Source organism: Lagenorhynchus albirostris, chromosome 5 (genome assembly GCF_949774975.1).
Source record: "Lagenorhynchus albirostris chromosome 5, mLagAlb1.1, whole genome shotgun sequence".
NCBI lineage: Eukaryota > Metazoa > Chordata > Mammalia > Artiodactyla > Delphinidae > Lagenorhynchus > Lagenorhynchus albirostris.
The window spans coordinates 137,960,464-137,983,339 of record NC_083099.1 but is presented as its reverse complement, the minus strand read 5'-3'; the positions used below and the strand labels follow the sequence as shown (position 1 = coordinate 137,983,339).

At 40.9% G+C, this 22,876-nt stretch overlaps 1 protein-coding gene across 1 annotated transcript in view; it reads left to right on the top strand.

Annotated features, from left to right (window-relative positions):
* The window catches only part of KCNJ6 (potassium inwardly rectifying channel subfamily J member 6), an 87,725-nt gene extending 76,192 nt beyond the window's left edge, over nt 1-11,533 (top strand). Inside the window, exon 3 of the mRNA XM_060149086.1 lies at nt 11,208-11,533. Coding sequence (XP_060005069.1) covers nt 11,208-11,533 — 326 coding nt within the window. The remainder of the gene's footprint in view (nt 1-11,207) is intronic.
* The last annotated feature ends 11,343 nt before the right edge of the window (nt 11,534-22,876 follow it).

Sequence of the window (22,876 nt, the reverse complement as noted above, 5' to 3'; positions counted from 1 at the left end):
AGAATTGCCAGTGATGTCCTCAAACAGAGCCCTAGGTCAAGGCTTTCACCTGTGAAATTTCTTGTAGATCGTTTCTCTACTCTGGTCATTATTTTCCCAGCTATGACAGATGAGGAATAAGAGAAGCTAAGTAGCCTATCCAGGCCACACTGTGGCTCTGGGCAGCCCAGATTTAAACCTGGGCCAGTCTGCTTCCAGCTCCCACTGTTCAGCTCCACTGTATCATTGATAAGCCTATGGATTCTATGATAAAAGGAAATGAGCACCTCCAGAGATTTCAAATTGCTTTAGCAGAAGAAAATCATCATACAGCTTCCTATCCTGAAATATATTCCCTCTGCAGGGTCAAAATGAGAAATAAGAATGTGTGTGCATCTAAGTTTGCTTATTTTACAAAAGGAAACACAGGGTAAAGCAGAAACAAATGAAAATGGCCACATACAGGAGGTGGGCAGAAACAGGATAGAAGAAGAGGTGGGAATGAGACCTTTCTGAATATATCTTTTTATGCTGACTTAATTTTTGAACTATTTAAGTGGTTTAAAATTTCTTTTAAAAAAAAAAAGGACCACAAAAGCAAATCCTAAAAGGAAATACAATTAGAAACAAATGAACCTAACTAGATATAAAACAGATAACAAGGCTGCATAGAGAAAAGGATGAATCCAATAACTTTGGAACTCAGTACTTAGATTGCACTACCTCAGTGGGAATCGTCTAAGATTAAAAAGAATTTCAATTTTTAATTTTACCTCATAGGTTTGCGGATGATGGTTTCAAAAGTACACAGAGCACCTGTACTATTAACAAAAGGTTGCTTATTCAGATCATACGAGATAGTTTGCTACTATCTCTTTCCTTCGGTAGAAACTCACAGGACTTACAGAGTAAAAGGAGGAAGTGTTAAGAGAGTCTTTGATTGGTGAGTGTTCTATTATAGAATTTTTGGAAGCAGGGAAGTGTTCTAATTGGCTTTCAAGTGCATTTGGCAGTCGGTGGCTCACTATTTACTGGTACATACTGGGGCTTTCTTGTAAAGTCACAGGGGCTTTCCTGTTTCAACTAGAAGCATATCTGGTCCTCTGCTGTGAGGTCTGAGTCTTGTACAAACAATTCTTCAGTAGACTTATAGGTGTGATAATTCTAAAGCTGCTTTGTGTGCTCGTAGGATAGAGCCAATGATAAGTGTATAGATTTTTGGGAACCCGGAACTGTTGGAGAAGAGAGAAACGAATATAGAATGGGAGAGGTTGAAGAAGAATCCTGCAGTTTATGATTTGATTTGAGGCTATCTCATGATTTCTTTCAAAAAGAATCAAGGTTTTTAGTGTCTCCAAGCAACGTTCTGAATCTGGTAGCCACTGCTCCAGATTGAGTAGAGAATAAGTACATTTGTATGGTAGACAAGGTAAGAATGGACAGGCTTAGGAGAGCTGGTGGGGAACAAATGGTAGATATGATGGGAAAGACAAATGGTGAGCAGGTATTATTTGGCAGTCAAGTTACAACACCCAGTGGCAACATCCCTTGGGCCATGATGATTCATCTACTCTCCATTTTATTTTGTAAATATAAGTATAAGGCACTTACAGGAGTTACAAAGGTCACAATGAACACATGATCCCTGTTTTCAAAAATAGATATAATAGTGTGGCAGTTGAGGACATAGGTCTAGAGACAGACTCCCTAAATTAGAACCCTAGTTCCACTCTTACTCTTAGTCTGCTAGGGCTGTCATAGCAAAATGCCGCAGACTGGATGGCTTAACCAACAGAAATTATTTTCTCACCATTCTGGAGGCTAGAAGTCCAATAGCAAGGCACCATCAGCACTGGTTTCCAGTAGGGCCTCTCTTCTTGGCTTGTAGAGAGCCACCTTCTGGCTTTGTCCTCATGTGGCACGTGGAAAGAGAGAAAGCCCTCTAGTACCTCTTCCTCTACAAGGACAATGGTCCTACTGGATTAGGTGACTTTGTTTAACCTTAATTCCCTCCCTAAAGTTCCTACTTCCACATACAGTCACATGAGGGGGTTAGGGTTCAATATAGGAATTGTGGAGGCACACAATTCAGTCCATAAAACTGTGTGACCCAGAACATTTACTTAACCTCTCTTTGTCTTAGTTTGCTTATATGTTAAGTAGATATCGTAGCATCACCCACCTATGAGGGCTGTTGTAAGGTGTTGTTAGTTGGTTGACACACATAAAGCATTTGGTGCCAGGCATACAATAAACACTTAATAAATAATGTGTATTACTTAATTCAATACTTGATTTATGAATTTATCAGTTACTTTGGTGAGAGTACAATTGGGAGTACACACGTAGAATGCCTTTTTCTAAACATTAAAAAAAATACACTTTTCAATATTTTTTTTGTGTAGCTAAAGGTGAACCTCACTGGCCACCCAAAATTTCAGTAACAGAAGAAGTACAACTGTTTATTGAAGGTATTCTTAACCTGAGCATAAGACAGGGCTTGTTGTTGTTTAAATGATCAGCAGTTGGCTGAGCCTAATGAATTAAAATTACCATTACATTATGGCAGAGATTACTCTATACTGCTTCTTTTTGACACTGGGCTTGGAAAATCACCAAGATCGTTCTCCCTCACAAAGACTTATAAACATTAGTGCAGAACACTTTATTACTGCACTAATTCAGTGCAGTTTTTATTGAGAATGAGAACAAAGAGTAAAGGAAAACATTACATCATGTAGCCTGGTATTTGAAATAAAAAGACAAAACGCCTGCAGTCAATTCTTTGTTTCTGAATATTGGCAATATAGGTTAATTTTACAGAATTCCAAAGTGGTGAGGGTGGTTTATTCCATCTTATTTTATTGGAATCACATTCTCCAGGCAATTTTGATGCATTTTCTATCTACTGAGTGCATACTTCCAGCTTTATCCAGAGGGCTCTCTCTTGAGGATGGCTTTCATCATATTGGTATTCTGCACAAAACATCTCCAGTCATCATTTTTCGCCGCGAATCTAAAAATAATGCTTTGCCTGTTAAATCTCCATCTTGCAGGGTCTGACCTGTGTTTGCTCAGTGCCTGTTAGATCCCTCAACTGGGCCTCAGTCTGGCTTCCCGGCTTCCTGGGCTTTTTGTTCACCACCAATGACAAGCAGTCCCTCCTTCACCACTCCTTATTCTAACGTACTCTTACTCAAGGAATGAAACACCACCAAAAAGATGGGCTATTTCTATTCACTTTCAAGTGAGTTAAACTCTTGGAAGATTAACCAGAGAAGCTCTCAGTGGAGAAATTATGAAGTGCAATAATTCTTTTTAAGACACACACACACACACACACACACACACACACACATACACACACACACATGCGCACGTGCCTTTGGGCTTTGGGGAAATAACTTAGACCAGACAACGCTGCTATGGAAATCAAGCAGGCTCCTCAAACACAAAGTCAAAGGCATGACTGACCCACGAACACACCAACAGGCCATTCCTCCTCTAACCCCACTGGCCTCAATGCTGTCTTGCAATGTCAGTGTCCACCTGTTTCTTTCGAGATTGTGAGGCCAGATTCCCCAGGGATGTGACATGAGTGGTCTCCACACCTCAGTTTCCTCATTTGTAGAACAGGGATAGAATCATAGCACATGCTCATGGGGTTGTTGTAAGGATTAAATGAAATAGACAAGGTAAAGGGCTTAGGGAATCCCCAGCTCACAGTAACTACTTGGGAATATTCCATGAAGATGACAGTGACGTGATAATGAGGAATGAGAAGAAACGGGGACTATCATTTATAGCACAGGTCTCACATGTCACGTCCTCCTCCCCGATTTTGTCTTGCCCACCTCTAAGCTGACTCTCAGTTGTGGAATTTCCTGTGGTTATTTGCACAGAAAGCAGTCAAGGAGGCTAAGTAGACAGCATCCTACTCTACAGAGACCCAGTTTCTGACTCACCATCAAGGAAATAAAAATGCATGAAAAACTAGTTGAAGGGTGAGAAACACAATCATGTATTTCTGTTTAACCCCACTAGCTGGGTCACAGAGCCAAGGAGACCATGGATGGAGTTTACGCCCCAGATGCACTGAGCCTCCCTCCTTCCCCTGCCCCCACCATACATTCCGAAGACCCCAGGCACCCAGTTGGATGTCAGTTATCGTGAACCCTTGGTCATTAGGGCACACAGGCAAGGGTCCTCATTTCTGGAAGTCCCAGTCAGAATTCCTGATTCTGAGCTTCTACAGGAATGAGAAGACGGACTGTAAGCTCCCTGAGGCTGGGAACTCATTACCTAGCACATGGATTCCATTTAATAAACATGACCCGAATAAATGAGTGGTTAACAGTTCTTATCACAGGGTAACTTTAAGAAAAGACATTATAGCTATTTTGAGCCAACAGATGTTTGGAAACATTTAAATGATGGTACAAAGCAGAATTATATAGATTAGATTATGTCACAATTCTTTTTTATTGTTTCCAATTCTTTACATAAAAATATAAGTTTGTATAAACAACAAGGACCTACTGCATAGCACAGGGAACTATATTCAATATCTTGTAATAAACCATAATGGAAAAGAATCTGAAAAAGAATATATATATATATATATATATATGTATGTATAACTGAACCACTTTGCTGTATACCTGAAACATTGTAAATAACTATACTTCAATTAAAAAAAGAAGAAAAAACAGTTCTGAAAACACAGAACAAGAGGAGCCTTTGCACAAAAGATAAGCAGGCTAATACTGTAACAACAAATGGAATTAGCAAGCTTTTAAAGTATAGCACTTGGTAAGTACAAAATAATGCATGTCACGTATTACATTCCAGGGTATAAGAAAACACTTCCAATTTGACTGTTCGATTTAAGAGCTAGAACATTACTGCTATATCTCCTTCTGTATTCCTTCTCCACCCTAATGTAACTACTTATTTTTATCATTCTCTTAATTTCTTTAAAAAAATAATTTTGAATGTGCCCCTGAATGATATATTACTTATGCTTACTTTTAGCTTTGTACAAATGGTATCATTTTGTATATTCTATACAACTTGCTTTTTCACTCAATATTATGTTTTCTAATTTATTCATTTATACACTGATGTTTATTACCTATTTCCCATGGATTCATCCTGTTGTTCTTTTACTAATTTCTTAAGTTGGATATTCTGCACAGACTTTCTTCTTTTCTAATATAAGCATTTAGGTCTATACATGTTTCTTACGCTCCATGTATCCCACAATCTTGACATTCTACATTTCAGTATCATTCATTTCTAAGTATTATTGAACTCCCATTAGAGTTTCTTCATTGAAGTCGTTTCAAAGTATGATTATATGTTATGAAACACATAGTAGTTTCTTTTCATTCATCGTTTCTTTTTATTCATGGTTTGCATCGATTCATACACAGAATTAGGGGATACTCTTCTTCAGTTTTGTCCTCTGTGAGATTCCCCATCCTTTTCAGCTCCCAGACCCCCTCTTCTCTGTCTGTGAAGACAGGATTTCTCTCCATGTGTTGGCCACCCATACTGCTGCCCGGTTTCACAGGCTCAGAGTTCATTCTCCGAGTAAGGCAGTGAGAAGAGAGGAAAATGCAGCCACAAACTCTTTGGTCCACAGAGACCTCTTTTCCCAGTCCTCTGGCCAGAAAGATTTTCTCACAGCTCTGGACTACGCAGCACTGAGAGCTGGGTGCAGAGATACAAAATTAATGAGAGCTCCCCACCCCCATTCTCCAGCCCAGAGGGGACCTTGTCCTGGTCCTTTGGCCAGAAAGACAGGGTTTCTCTCTGAGATTTTGTTGCAGCACCACAGCCCAGTTCTGCATAGGGACCACTCTCAGGTTAAAGCCAGATGATAAAAGAGAGAAAAAAAAAACAAGAAATTTACCCCCAAACAAGTCATTCTTCAAGTTTTGGTACCCCTCCCCAATCTTCCCACTAGTGGTAACTTTTCAGAGTCTGCAGGTTGTTGCATTTTGTGTTTTGTCTAGAAGTCTTCATTGTAAGCAACGGGAGACAAAGGCTGCACTGACTCCATCTTCACCAAGCCCAGAAGTTCCATCCCTTACTTGTTATTGAACTTATTTTTGATTAAAATTCGGGAGTTTGTAACTTTCCAGTGTCTAGCTTGTATTTTAGCTGAGGGTCATTCCTAGGTAATCTGACATGACGCAGAAACAGAAATCTCCCACTTTCTTTTCTAAGAACCACAAGCCATCTTTTAATTTAATAATACATGTCAGACATTTCCAGTCAACATTTCTCTATAGTTCCTTAGGTCCATTCTCTTCACTTAACAACAGGTATTTGGGGGGAACCTCCAATGTTGAAGCACTATGTAAATGCTAGGAATATGGAAATAAAGAAGATAAACGAACTTTGAGGCATCCACAGTCCAACAAGGAAACCAGACACTTAGCATGAGCTGCAAAGGTTGTGAGAAGGCCGTGATGGGGTGTCACTGAAATGTCCTGATAGCCGTGGGCTCCTAGTTCCAACTCAAGTGGGGTCGGTCACAGAGGGCTTTAGAAAGGAGATAATAAATCAGCTCTTGAAAGATGAACAGGAGTCCACCGGGGGAAGGGCATTCAAGATAAAGCAAATAGCATACATACAGTCATAAAAATATAAATGCAAATGGCAAGACAGCCAGCATGCTCAGAGTAAAGGCTGTGATCTGAACTTGGAGATCAGATTTTTCAGGTTTTATTCATCTCTACAAAAGGAGCTTCTCTTTTTCCAGAGATTACTTCACTCACTTCAAAAACCTACCTCAGTGGCTTCCTTGGTGATGCAGTGGTTAAGAATCCACCTGCCAGTGCAGGGGACACGGGTTCGAGCCCTGGTCCGGGAAAATCCCACATACCATGGAGCAGCTAAGCCCCTGCGCCACAGCTACTGAGCCTGCACTCTAGAGCCCGCGAGCCACAGCTTCTGAAGCTCATGTGCCTAAGAGCTCGTGCTTCACAGTAAGAGAAGCCACTGCAATGAGAAGCACACGCACCGCAACAAAGAGTAACCCCCGCTCGCCGCAACAAGAGAAGACATGCGCACAGCAACAAAGACCCAGTGCAGCCAAAAATTAATTAATTAATTAATTTAAAAATAAAAAACCTACCTCAGGACACCGTAATGATCTTTCTGATATGAAAAACAAACACAACTTGCATACACACTGATTGAATCTTTTTTTTTTTTCTGATGACCAGGCGGTCTCCTTTTACTTTATATTTCTGTACATACATAGACAGGTAGTATCTAAACTTTTATGTGCGTGGTAAATATACATGTGTCATTCCTGTTTTCCATTATTAGTGTTGTGGATATTTTCATGTTTTTCATTTTTAATCTTTTTTATTAAGCAAAGAAAATTCTGCATCCTCAGCTCACACTCATTTCAAAGCCTGAAACACAATCCGTGAAAAATTGGTCTCAGAGTCACGGTCACACTTCAGTGAGTTAAGTGACATCGAAAATCACAAGGGCTCCACTGTCACACACTGATGTAATTTTGGTGGCTGCACCTTAGTTGGTTTTATTTTGTTACTTTTTCAACATCAGTAAAAATCACAATTTTTCTAAGAATGGACTGGGACCAATGTCAACATGTAAGACAGGAATCTTTCTGAAGAAAATGGAAATTATCAGCTTATACTAGAAATACTTTTCGATATTGTTAGACAAATATATTAATATTCTTTTCATCTCTTTTCAAATGAATCAGGACACCAAAGGTGAATAAAAATTGGGAAAGCATCCACAAACATTTGTTTAAATCTCTCTTATTCATTTTTAATTACATAAATTAATCCTATTAAAGTGGTACTATGAAAAGGTATTTTACTATCCCTGTGGAATTCAATAAGCACATTCATTTGCTAGGGCTGCCATAACAAAGTACCACAGACTTGGGCGGCTTAAACAGGAATTTATTGTCTCCTAATTCTGGAGGCTGGAAGTTCAAGATCAAGGTGTTGGCAGGGTTGGTTGCTCTCTCCCCGGCTTACAGATGGAGATGACCATCTTCTCCCTATGTCCTCACACGGTATTTCCTCTACACATGTCTGTGTAACTTATCTCCTCTTCTTATAACAACACCAGTCATATTGAATTAGGACCCCCTCCCAATGACCTCATTTTAACTTAATTACCTCTTTAAAGACCCTCTCTCAAACAAGTCACAGTCTGAGGTACTGGGGGTTAGAACAACATAGGAATTTGGGCTGGGGGAGAGTACAAAGTTTAACCACTGTTTGTTTTTGACAAACAGCCCAAGGGAACAAGTTATTTGCATTGGGCAAACTCTGTCCCAAGTCACAAAGAGACAAGCCTTGTAAATGGGATTTTCTAGGGAACTGCTAGAAACTTCAACTGATGACAATTCTGAGCATGAGGCTTTGAAAGAGCTCCAATCCTGTTCTGACCCCTCCAGCAGTTGCTAGACTGCTCTTTTGCACCATGATTGCAGGCTGTTGATTTTTAAGGCTAACGTAAAGCTGAGCAGGGGGAAAATTTAAATTTCCCAAAGCTCAGGGTTCTTACTGCAATTCAGCCATTTTTCTTGAGCAAACACTCCTGGAGTTCATTTACAGAGTTCTAAAAGAGTTTGCTTTGTCCGTTTCTGCCAGCGTTCTCATTGCTTTCATGGAGGAGAGGGTTTTCAGAGGTCCTTTCTCCAGCAGTCCCAATGACAACCTCTTGGCTTCATCCTGTGTTGTTTCTTCATACCTGTGTCCCAAGTTTCTAATTCTCTCTTCAGTCAATTCCAATTGGATGTTAAACCTCCATATAGATTTTAATTTTAATAATTGTATTTTTAATTTCTAGTTCCATTTGGCCATTTACATAGCCAGAAATCAAAATCTAGGTGAATTTTATTTTATATGCCTGTCTCTGTTTTCTAGTCATGTCACAATAAACATATGCTTCCTCAATGGGAAGAAAAATTTGAAAGTCATTTTATCACCTTTTCTTTTTGACTTCCTGTTTGTGCCTCACTCTGAGCCCACAGAACCCTGTCATCACCTGTCTTCCCCCATCACTCCCAAACACAGATAAAGAGTTGGTAACTCAGAAGAGAAACGTTGAGAAATAAAAGCAAGATGCTGTTGTTCTTTGCTTTGCAATGCCCAGTAACCCTGCTCTACTTGTTTCAGAGGTGGGCAGACCAAATAATTGGGTAATCAGGGAAACATTGAAGAAGGGTAGCATTCAGTTTTGAGGTTCAGAGGAAGAGCAGAATGTGAATGAGGGCTGTATGGGCTCAGACTCTGCCAGCTGCAGTGGGTCAGTCACTTCAGTCCCTGGGCCCCAACATTCTTCTTCTAGCCACGAGGAACAGGTGCACTGCTGTGGGAATATTTTGTAGATCTGAAAAACCTACTGTGTAAAACCTTCTGTGTAAAACCTACATGTGCCCTCTTCTCCTTACCACACCTGCATTCAGCATAAAGCAATTGCCTAATATATATTATAGGCTGTCCTAAGGAATAATATATTGACTGACTGGCTGGCTGCTTCCCTGGATGAATGAATACAGGGCTGCAGTAGGACTATGGTGAGTCCTACGTGGTTTTACCTTTGCGGGCCCTTTATTCCATTTAAAAATTTTCTAATTATATTTTTATATAATTATATAATATAATAAGTATATAATCTACCTTATGTAATATGTAATATACTTTACGATGGGCCCCTAAAAGCACTGTGGGCCCTTGGTACTGGACCTACTGAGCTAATGGAAAATCAGCCCTGAAGGAATGGCTGAATGAACGCTTCCATTTCCTGAGAAGTTTCATAAGAGAATTCTTCGACCTCAGAAAAAAAATGCACCAATGGCTTCCCCGTATTTTACACCAAGCCTGTTGCCTAGTTTCCTTTTCTAAGGAGGTGGGTGGGATTTCCCTTGTTCTGCCTTTTCACATTTAAAAGGAAGCTATCCCTGGCTCCTGGGCTGCCAGTAGCTCATATGGCATTTTTGTGCAAATTAGAAAAAGTCTTCTTGTCTATAAGCAGGAAGGGCGGGTGAGATGGGGGGCGACGTTAAAGTATTATATTATCACACGATCTGAACAACCATCTCCACTGGTCCTGGGGAAAGTACACATTCAGATCAGCATCCCTTCCAACCTCATCTGGGTGACCACAGTAGCTGCCTCTGTGTCACGGCAATGGGAGGGTAACACAAATCCGTGGCCTCCAGCTGAAAGGCAGCATAAGTTTAGTTTAAAATGTCAAATTTCATTCTAAGTCTGTGGCCAAAACCAAGACTCAAATCCCAGCAGGGCTCAGGCAAAACCTCTAAAAGCAGTGTGAGACAAAATCATGACTCAGATGATCCTGGAGTAAAAAGTGGACAAGGCACAACCACATGAGTGTGCACCTGTGTGCATGTGCACACATGCTTTCCTGTGTGTGTGCCTGACCTTGCAGGCAAGTGCCTGCAAGTGCCTGGTGTGAGCCAGAACTTTCACGTTGCTCCCTGGGATTCCATGCGGAAGCCTGGTATCTCCACCACATGCCCTCCTGCATGGTAGCACATGTCTACAACAAGAAAGACACCTCCTTGTAGTTGTGACAGTGTTACCAAGTCCAAACTTGTACTGCTCACCTCACGTCAGGCCAATAAATCAAGAGATGAGTCATTGAGGCAAGAAATAGCAACTTTATTCGAAAGCCAGCAGACTGAGAAGATGGTGGACTAGTGTCCCAAAGAACCATCTTACCTGAGTTAGAATTCGGGCTTCTTTTATACTAAAAGAGGAGGGGGTGTGGCTGGTTGTTGCAGACTTCTTGGTGTCAGAATCCTTTGTTCTTGCAGCTGTCCATGTAGGTCAGGTCATAATGCCCCTGTAAACCTCCAACAAGACAAATGTTATCCTCTGTTCTGCAACTTTTTACCTCTATATGAATGGGAAAGTGTTATACCTTTAAAGGTCAGAGTTTTGAGAATGGGCTATCCTGTATATTTCAGGCTATAGGCAACATTCTTAACTTGTAGCAAAAGCAATTGAATACAAGGTTAAAGTAAAAGAAGCAGATTTAATATGGAGTCAGATTCTGTTCTTCCCTATTATAGCAGCCTATGTGGGTCACAGTCTCAACATCACATGCAGCAGTCCTGCCTGTCTCCCTGAGTCCCCTGGGCGATACAAAGCCCACAGACACACACACTAAAGCCTCTGTTCTCCTCTCTGCAGGGATGACATGCCAAGCTCGAAGCTCCTACATCACTAGTGAGATCCTCTGGGGGTACCGGTTCACCCCTGTTCTGACGCTGGAGGACGGGTTCTACGAAGTCGACTACAACAGCTTCCACGAGACCTACGAGACCAGCACCCCATCTCTCAGTGCCAAAGAGCTGGCCGAGTTAGCCAGCAGGGCTGAGCTGCCCCTGAGCTGGTCCGTCTCCAGCAAACTCAACCAACACGCAGAACTGGAGACTGAGGAGGAAGAAAAGAACCCTGAGGAGCAGACGGAGAGGAATGGTGATGTGGCGAATCTAGAGAACGAATCCAAAGTTTAGTCCCCTGGCTGGGCCACCCCTTCTCCTCTCCGCCCACAACCTTCCCTTGTCTCTCATTCTCTTTCTTTTCTGTCTCTCTTACTTTGTTCTTTCCTTATATTGAAGTTTGGCATTACCAGAAAACAAATCTTCAAGGTGTAAAATATCTACCTGCCCTCTCAGCTATTCAGATTGACAAGGCAGATTCAGATTGGGTTAAGGTGTCATGTGCCCTCATTTGTGACCCAAGCCTGGTCTCCTCCCTGAATACGACACATCCAAGTCCTAGAGATTTCTGCTACTTACCTGCATGTGTTGTACAATACCAGATCACTCAAAAGAGTGCATCAAAGAGTTTACCTGGGATATGATGAGGAAGGTCTCTGGTGCCTATTCATTCATGCAGTGAGACATAGAGTTGAGCCCTCAGTTTTATACATCTCAATAAATTTCATCTACAGGGCGAGGTGCTTGCCCTCTGCGGGCATTGCATTTACAGGACCCAGGTGAGGTAATGACAAAATACTGTACATATATATGCCTTATGTAATTATTTTCTTTTGCAGTTAGTAATAAAACCCAGCATGTACAAAAGTACTGTAGAACAAAACTTCTAAATAATGTACATAGATGTAAAATTAATGTAGGTTTAGATATATAACTTTAGAAATAAGATTAAAAGAAAAAAAAAGGATTCCCAAAGTACAGTAGGCATTTCTGTTCTGATGTCCTGTTTTCTGGATTTCTTTGGTCCCATTGACCGCTGGCCCTTTAGTGCATGGCCCTTGCTCTGTGTCCCAGACTGGCAGCCGTTTGGGTACCTCACTGTTCCCTTTAATTGAATCTAATAAGCCATAGGTCTGGGAGAAGTTTGGAGGTTCAGTAGATGGCAAAACACACCACCAGTATGCTGATATACTGTGAAATGTTTACAAAACTGAGGTCTCTTTTTTAAGTAACAAGACCTCACTGACTAGCCTGGGGCAGAATTTCAGGAGGAGGACATGCTCTGGCATGTCACCAATGATGTGTGTTTTTTGGTTTTGTTTTGTTTTTGTTTTCTGCCACACCTCGTAGCTTATAGGATCTTAGTTCCCTGACCAGGGATCAAACCTAAGGCCCCAGCAGTGAGAGTGCCAACTCCTAACCACTGGACCACCAGGGAATTCCCACCAATGACGGGAATTATGTGTTTATGCTTTTCAAGTTAGCTCTCACCCTTTGTAGTACCACAGTTTGAGAAACTTTTTTCTACAAAACCATTGACTCTCCAACTATTTTCACTCTATAATCACAGTTAAAAAATGAGACATGTTAAATTAGTAAAAGGTGGTTTGGGTCTAAAGTCATGAAATTCATAATGGCATGTAATGGGCGAAGTATACTGTAGTCACTGATCTCACACACCTTGACTCCATCTGGCACTCTTCCTATACCTGGGGGGCTTATCCATCAGCATTCCTTGCATTGGTATTTTTTATTATTATTATTATTATTATTATTATTATTAGTTTATTATTATGAAATTTCCAGAGTTCAATATTTAAAGATTAGATCAACAATCTTGGTGACTGTCTAAGAAATATTTCTAGAGTATGCCACAGGTTAGAAATCAAATCCAAAGTGTCTCCCAATCAAAGAAAACAAAAAACTACAGCCTTAATTCATTTTAATCTGCAAAGATAAAAAGAAAGAAGAAAGAAAGAAAGAAAGAAAGAAAGAAAGAAAGAAAGAAAGAAAGAAAGAAAGAAAGAAAGAAAGGAAGGAAGGAGAGGAGAGGAGGAGGGAAGGAAGGAATAGTATTTTGTACTGAAAATCTAATTTTCAAAATGAAAAAATTTTCAAATGAAAAAATAAGAAAAGGAAGAGAATCTTAGACAAAACCTCAAGGGCAGGTGGAGATTTTGCACTGAAACAGATCTTTCACATTAAGTTGGCATTTATAAACTGTTTGTTCCCTAACATAATCATCCATCATAAATATTCATTGACTGGATCCAAGTTCATTTTCAACTTCTACAGCTGTGCTCAGTTTGAGGCTTTGCACCATGGAGGTCAAAGAGCTCAAACTAGCTGTCCCTCCCTGCTGCCCTTGCCTTCCCTGACCAGATATCACAGGCCTTCACACTGTAGTTTGGGGACCTTGTCTACTAAAAAGCATGTCCCAGAGATAAGGAAAGTAACTCCTCAATTTGATATGGGGGGTGGGTCTCTCTTCTCCCACTTCTGACACCTTGTATCAAGACAACTGCTTCTTGGTACTGACGGTATGGAAAACAAAACTGTTGGCCATAACTCTTTCCTTTTGCCAACATTTCACTTTTCGCATTGAATATTTGTTGAATCATTTATTCATTCCACATACTCCAAAGAGGAGGTTGTAGTTGAGGAGGAGGAGGGAGCCCCATACACTTCTTGCCAGGCTGTGGGGAGGTACTGTGGCCTTACCTCAGTGTAGCCTTAGGAAGGGCCCTCTTGCCTTGGGGGCGCTATCCCTGCAGCCTCACCAGAGTTGCAGGGCCAGGCATGGTAGCACAAAGCAAGATCAGCTGGGGTTGCAAAAAGTCTGCTAATTTAGCTCCTAAAGACTCAGTGGGCTTTTCTAAGTCCATTACTAAGGCTTAAAGGACAACACACACCCTGTTGTCTGGTTGGAAGAGCAGTTGGGGGCCCTTGAGCACAACTGAATGAAGAGCCTTGACAACCCTTTGGTCAGACACACACGTCAGTTCTGTATCTGTGACAGGGCACCCAGGTATGAGGTCTTTCCCTATTTCTCACTGTCTTTGGTGTCAATGTGGTTGGAGATGGAACATGAACCAAATCTCATTTTTGTAATGTGAGCCTCTGAATCTTTAAATGAGGATGCTCCAGAAGAACCTTTTATTAGAATGTCCTTATCAAACATGTCTATTTTTCTACAATTATTGATAACACAGTTTAACAGTGTATTTTGTGTCAACTGTTAAAATTTGGAACTGAAAAAAGCTCATTAAGACTGAATTTTCTAAGTAGCAAGTATTGAATGGTGTTTTTCATTAACAGTTCAGCAAAGATGACCCTACAATTTCTACCCATTCTATTCCACCATATCCAGGCTCCAATCACTCAGTCGCTTTGTTAGCAAATCCAGAGCTATGGAAATAAATAAGCCTATTTTAATGCACCAATACTCATAATGAATGAGGATCACACTCAACTTGATATTTTGGTCTGTTTGATGGTGTATTTGAGTCCCTTTCCCATAAAAGCATGGCAGTATCCATTAGCCAGATAAGAACTTTGGGCTAAAGGGTTACAGTTTGCCACAATTGACTCCAGTTTGGAGGAAAGGGCAGACTCAGCTGGGAGCATGACCTCCCCAAGGGCTGACAAGACCCTCAGATTGTCATTTCCACCCACCTCAACATGCTTTCCAACTGGAAGAGTACCTATTTATTTATGTCAGCTTTATGTAACTGATAAAATTGTTTATGTCCTTGGATGTCCCATGCGCAAACTATACTCTTTTGGATTAACACCTTTGCAATCACTGTAATGTCAGGTCATTACTTTTCCATCCCTTCGAAATATGGCCTTTTAGCTTGGTTGGTCCAATACATAGACACTCTATGTCCAGGAGAAGGAAACCTCTCTTTCCCCACTCCCTTCCTCCATCTGTCCCTCTCTTTTTCTCTTTCCCTAGTTCTCCAGTTCCAGTTCCATTGATTTAGTTCAATATCTTATGTTCCCTAACAGAAATCCAGCTACTGTTTCTAAAAAGGTCAATCTATTTCTTAAGCACAATTTTCTCTTGCTGGTTTAACCAAACTAGGGCTCTGAAATGTCTGTTTTTCATTATACTCTAATTTAAAAATTATTTATGACGTCATTTAAAAGCCTAAGTTTTGAAGTCTCCAAGCAACATTCTTATGTTTTCCCTTCCTACATTTTCTTCCATTTCAGGTTTCTTACTTTTTCCCCTTTGCTTTTTTATTTAGATTGAAGCCAGTATCTTTGGGATGTTCAGAAACTGTTTATAAATATGGGAGCTGGTGGACAGAGAAAGAGACTCTAAAAATTCCATTAGAAAACTACTTTAACTCAGCAAAATAATGTGAAATCATTTGCTTAGCTAAGTGATACAAGATTTTAAATTTTATATATATATATATATATATATATATATATATATATATATATATATATATATATATATATTCATAGTCATTTCCAAAACAGTTTGCCAAGGGTCTGACTACTTTACAGTCTTTCTTTCCTTGACTTGGGTGATACTCTATGTGATTCAGAAGAGTCATAAGGGTAGTTGAAGATTAAATGTCCTACATAGATGGTAAACATTACCCTCTATGGTTTCATTTCAATGGATGGCTATAAAGTCAAAAAACATAGGCAACATATACATAATAGACGATTCATTGATATTGCATTACAATATAATCAACTAATAAGACCTTGTTTCTAGACTCTATGGCCACCCCGCATTTAAGAAAATGTTATCCTTTAATTTAAAATTGAGTAAAGCATACCTCTTCCTAATATCTCTGCCCTCAACGTCTTGGAGAGCTTTTGATGTAGAATGTCATCTAGCAGTCCAAGCTCTGTCAGGCTACTATTTGATTTTGACAAAGCACAGTATGTACAATAATAACCAAACAATATTCCACCCTACGTTGTGTGGTGTTTTGGAGCATTCAGAGTACTTGCACAAGTTTTCTCATTTAATTTTAATCCACCATCAGAGCTTGAGTATTATAATTTACGTTTTATAGACGGAAAACTAGGGTTTGGGCAAACTTAGTAACTTCCCCAAGGCTACAAGGCAAGTCAATCACAGATCCTGGTCTCAAATCCAGGTGCTGAGGCTAAAACCATGGGCTCTTTTTACTACAAAAAGGGTCAGCAAACCAAATCTGCGCACAGAATCTGGCCCACTGCCTGTTTTTGCACCACTTGCGAGCTAAGACTGATTTTACATTTTTAAATGACTGGGAAAAAGAAAAAAAAAAGAAACAAGAGAAGGATACTTGGTGACATGCGAAAATTATATCAAATTCAAATTTCTGTGTCCATAAATAAAGTTTTATTGGAACACAGGCACACCCATTGGTTTATCTGTTTCTATGACTGCTTTCACAATACACAGCAGAGTTGAGTAATTAAAACAGAGGTCACATAGCCAGAAGACTATTTACTCTCTGACCCTTTACAGGAAAAGTTTGCCAACCCCAGTACTGTGCTATTAACTACTATTAATACCATTAAGTACTATTACATATTGTACTGTACTATTAAAATATTCCTGGGCAAATTAGAATGATGACATTCTTTTCCAGTATAACTCTATTTTCCAGTATTGTGCTTAGGTTTGTTCAAGGAAAAATAACTCATTTTTTTGTAAGAGAGACAACTGCTTCACAGGACTTTGAGTTGAGTCTCAAAGAAAAGCTCCTTTCTTTTCATAACCATTCCCCCAAGAGTGGTAAATAGAGTAAACAGTCAGGCAAGAGCCAGTGGCCAGCTCAGAAAGTGATGTGGTACAACTACTCATTAATGAACAATTTTAAAAAATGGGAATTCCAGGGACTGAGCTATTGCTTCGCTGACATGCATAGGTATTTAAATATGTAGACAGCTGGGGCCTGGGCCTCTGCTGAGTGGGATGAACTAGACTTGCAGTAGTTGTCACACATCCAAACAAATTCCCCTCCCCTACATGCCTTCCTTCTAATTTTTTCCTGGAATAGAACTAACTAGACTGCTGAGCTGTCTCTCCATCTTCCCTTGCTAGTTTCCTCTAGCTCACAATTGATCAGCGTGATAAGAAGAATCTTAAACCACCACTCCTGTTTAGTTGTACTTGTTCTGGCTCCCTCTAGGTACTCAGCTAAAAGTTTAACATGCAAATAAAAACTAAATGCTTCTCTTAGAAAACAAACCGGTTCTGTGAAAGAGCTCAGGAAGAAACAGAAGCATAGTAAAGGGTTATTGCATTGTTTGCTGCTTCCTGAATCTGAAGCACAAGATAAAAATTGGTAACTCTGTAGTTACCAATTGGATCAAAGAAATTCAGACCATGGAGTTTTGAGATAAATCAATACTAAATGACATTCTTTAGTATCACTAAGCTGAACTCACTTGTATTCTAAGGAAGCATTTCCAAATCCAGACATAGGTCAGCCAAGTTACGTTTTTTATCTCTTTAGTTCTATTGAAAAATATATCAAGTTCTCTTATGAGTGCTTTCCTGGAAGTTAGGTGGAAAAGAAAAAATTTTGTAATAAATCATTGTGATGTTGTATTGCTGACAGATAAATGATGGAAATTGAGATGAATTTGGTCCTGTGTCTGAAACTAAGTAGTTGATGGTATCTGCAATCGTGCAAAAAGCTTGCGATCTTGCAACTGCATGGAACGGCATAACTAAGTGGGAGGGGAAAAAATCTCAAAGTTCAACACCATAAAACTTAAATAAATGTTAAAAGGAGTCAAACTGTTACTTGGCCTCATTACCTTGGTGAAAGAAAGCTTCATGCATCCACCTAATTCAAATAGGAGAGTCGTAGGGGAAAGAGGACAAAATACTTTAGCACTCAGAGAATAGCTAATTGAAGTAGTCAGCATGACTAAGTGATTGAGATTTACCACCAGTGAAAATGGTATTTGTAAAGTTAATTTTAGACACTACCCTCCCTAGACATCAATCCTAACGTGCCCTGTGGTCAGCTAGAGATTTGTGACCACACAAGCAACAGAGCTTGATTTCAGAGAACTAAATCTTCCTACTAACAAAGCGTAATTGACCATTTCAAGATTAAGGCTACATACCCGTTGTATTAACAGGGATCATGAATACTGTGATATCAACCAGCCAATCTTTATAAGAATAGGAAGGGCTGTTTCTCTCAGGCAATGTAAATATCTGCTACCAACAGGCACTAGTGAAATAAACATGTAATTCATCATCATCTCTAAAATTCTAATGGAAACCACAAAATATCCATCCAAAGGAGCAAACGTCCCTGGAGTCCAGGATCGGATCTCTTTGGCTACTAAAACCCCAGTCCAAGCTGAATGCCTTATGGAATATTTCAATATTGGGTCTATCACCACTAAACACAAGTAGCGGAACTGGATCAGCTATAGTGCACAGAGCTGGGCTGTCGACAGCTGTGCATGACTGGAACCTCTTGGTCTTTCGCCAGCCTTCTTAGAGAAGGAGACAAACACTGTTCTAAGATCCAGGCACAGCAGGTGCCGTTCTGGCATCATCTCTCAGCTTGGCTGATGGGGGGGGGGGGTGGTGGGCATGAGCTATTCCCTCCCTTGTCCATTGGCTCAGCCTTGGGTAGTCCAGAAGCCTTGTTCATACCCACCACCTCTCTGGGTGGCCTCTCCCTCCAGCCCTGGTTTCTGCCCATTTAGACAATGACCCCCCAGCAGTGTCTGCTGGGAAGCCTGTATCTTTTGAGCTTCTCTTGGCCAGCACACTCGACCCCACAGAGCACCCACGTGGCTTAGGGATGATGACTCTCCCTAGAAGAACTGAAGTAAGACCTTTTGAGTCCCTTATGCACAGGGATGCCCCTCCCATATGTAAGTCAAAATCAAACAATACTAATGCATAAATGAAGTAAGTGTAAGGAAGTCCAACAGAGTTCTTATTTCCCATGGTGATTACCTCACTGCTTTGTTTTCCTTTACATATCTTTCTTCAGCCTCTAGAAATCCTCACTTTTCAGCCATCTCCCTAGATGGTCTGACCTTGTCTCCTCTTGTTAAGTGAGAGGTCTTGATCTGTCACCACAAATCTACCCCACAACCAAACAAATGCTGCCCCAGTCAAGAAACTTTACATCCCTTCTCTTTCCTCTAGCAGAGCCACCAAATGTGGCAGCAATGTTTTGGATTTTTCTTTTTATTTGCAAGGAACGCCTCTGGATTGCAACTCTTGGAGGCACAACTTGTGCTATTCCCAGGTGCCCACCCAGCTTTCACGTCACCTCAGGTGGTCATCCAAGCCTTCTACCCTGCTCCTCTTTCTGAATTTCCTCCCTCAGCTAACCACTAACAGTCATCTTTCCTGGCACCTTCCTCTGAATGTTCATTCCATTCTTGAGCAGTAGCAGAGAACTTATTATTGGGGCTAGTCCTATTTCTTACCACTTCATTGTCCACCACCAGTTTTAATTGAGCATATACTATGTTCATAGTCTGACTACCTGAGACCAAAACGTACAATATTTTGCTCCTGCTGCATAAACATGCGCTATTGAGAGCCCACGAGTGATGGTCGGGCATTTTAACAACAGCCCATAACTGAACAGAACATCAGTGAAGTCTTGTGCGGAAGAGACAGCTGTATTTTTCCAGGGAAACTTTCTTGTCCTTGTGACTAGGTTAGCCAGCTTACCAAAGATAGTCCTGAATATCTTTATTCCACCCAATGATTCTGCATCTAAAGTGAGAGCCACGCAGGGACAACAGTGAACTATCAAGCGTGTACAGGATTCTGAAACAATGACCCCAAAATCTGCCTGTGCAAAGTGGCCTTTCCTCCCTCACCATCTGCACAGACTGTGCTCTGGGGAAAAACCCAGCACCTATGTGGTGCCTGGTTACCCAGGACATTCATGGCTGCTGCCATGGCAACCATAGCCTATTGGTACTGACCACTCCATGGAGTCTTTGGTGAGAATTGGCAGAGGCCCCAGGGGGCTGAGGCCCCCCAGGACTGCTCCACCTGTAGATAGCCTTGGGGGAAACCAAGGACACATGGGACAGTGCCCAGGCAAATAAATAGGTATTCATTCAGCATGCCAGGTGTGAGCTATTCCTACCCATTCCTCCTAGGATGGCATGCACTTAGGTGGCCAAACTCCTCCTTAAAAAGCTATTCTTTAAGGGCTTCCCTGGTGGCACAGTGGTTGAGAGTCCGCCTGCCGATGCAGGGGACACGGGTTTGTGCCCCTGTCCGGGAGGATCCCACATGTCGTGGAGCGGCTGGGCCCGTGAGCCAGGGCCGCTGAGCCTGCGCGTCCGGAGCCTGTGCTCCGTAACGGGAGAGGCCACAACAGTGAGAGGCCCACGTACCGCCAAAAAAAAAAAAGCTATTCTTTAAGCCAGCATCCCCATACACACACTCTCACACCCAAATCACATTTGCCTTTAAAAAAAAAAAAAAGGTTCCAAAACCAAAACTAAATTCACATCATCTGATGTAATAGATATCCAAAGAGCTGCCATCTTATTAATCTCTGCTTAAAAGATTAAAATTGGTCCACAATAGTGTTTCAATAATAAGCTCAAGTACAAACAAAGGCGATTTTTAAAATTTACTTACAAATTCCTTTAGAAGCCCTAATTTCAAATCAGAGATATTCATTTTTGCCGCCAGGATGCAAAGTCCCCCCAGTACTATTTCTCCTTGAACTTGCCATTTTCCATCTGGCTTTGAAACTGAGAAAAAAACTCCTTGACATTGGTATGAAAGGTGAAGTGGAATTTAACACTGAAGCTCTTAGAGTTCAATTCAGTCTGGCCCCATAAATCAGGCTGGAATAAACTCTGCTAACCAGGAATGTCTCAGCAGCAATCCCGCTGGACACTGACCTCACGGAAACTTTGGATATTGTGGTACTCAAGATGATGGCCTGCTTTCAGAGAGATGATCTTAACATTCAAATCTCTAAGTCATGCCCAAACTGTACAAGTCAGGCCAGATCAGATCCCAGAGTTTGCATTACATTGGGTCAGCTGGCCGTGTTCAGATGGGTGTTAGGGAATAAGTGAGAACTTTCCACAACCTGAGCAGCTTGACTTCCATCTTATTTTTTAATTCTATTACAACAGGCATCAACAAGACGTGTGGGCTCTTCTCCTGTGGTTCCTCTCTATTTGTATCTTCATATGCTTGTTTTCCTTTTCTAAAAGACTCCGCTAAACGTACACAATGCAGTGGGAGTTTCCAGTCTTTTGTAACTAACACATCAACTGACAAATACATACACACATATACACAAATATACATGCACTTATATACACGCACGCGCACGCACACACACACACACACACACACACACACACACACTTATCCTTCCCAATCCGTTATGAGCTGGTCCACATAAGTGAATTTCCAGAAAGCCAAAGCCATAACAATAATAATCACTTCCTCCCGGACCCCCCTCACCATCACTGTGATATTCTTTCTGAAATGTACCATATGCTTCCCTGAAGCCACAGGCAACGGGTCATACATAAAGTAGCCTTTTTTTCACTGGTATGTAGGAAACCTGGATTCAGTCTGAGCAGACTGGGATTCTGGTCCTGGTTCCATCCCCAGATGGGCCGTGTGATCTTGGATAAATAAATGAACTGCTTTGAAACAGTTTTCTCATCTTTTTAAAAATTAATATACATTATTTTCTTAGAGCAGTTTTAGGTCCACAGCAAAACTGAGCGAAAAATATAGAGACTTCCCATATACCCCCTGTCCCTGCACATGTACAACCTCCCACGTTATCAACATCCCCCATCAGAGTGGCTACATTTGTTACAATTGATGAACCTATTTTGATTGTCGTTATCACCTACAGTCCATAGTTTACATTAAGGTTCACTCGTGGTGTTGTACATTCTATGAGTTTTGACAAATGTGTGATGTATAACGACATGTATCCACTATTGTAGAATCATACAGAATAGTTTCACTGCCTAAACATCTTCTGTGCTCTGCCTCCCCCTAAACCTTAGCAACCACTAGTCTTTTTACTGTCTCCATAGTTTTGCCTTTTCCATAATGTCATATCGTTGGAATCATACAGTATATAACCTTTTCAGATTAGCTTCTTTCCTTTAGTAATACACATGTTAAGTTCCTCCACATCTTTTCGTGGCTTGGTAGCTCATTTATTTTTAGTGCTGAATACTATTCCATTGTCTGGATGTACCATAGTTTATTTATCCATTCATGTACCAAAGGACATCTTGGTTGCTTCCAAGTTTTGACAACGATGAATAAAGCTGTTGTAGATATTTGTGTGCAGGTTTTTTATGTAGACATCAAAGGTTTTTTTTTTTCCATGTGGGTAAATACCAAGGAACATGAAGGCTGGATCATATGATGAAACTATGTTTAGTTTCATAAGAAACTGCCCAACTGCCTTCAAAAGTGGCTGCACCGTTTTGCATTGCCACCAACCGTGAGTGATAATTCTTGTTGCTCCACATCCATGCCAGCATCTGGAATTGTCAGTGTTTTAGATTTTGGCCATTCTAATAGGAGTTCACTGGGCTTCCCTGGTGGCGCAGTGGTTGACAGTCCACCTGCCGATGCAGGGGACACGGGTTCGTGTCCCGGTCTGG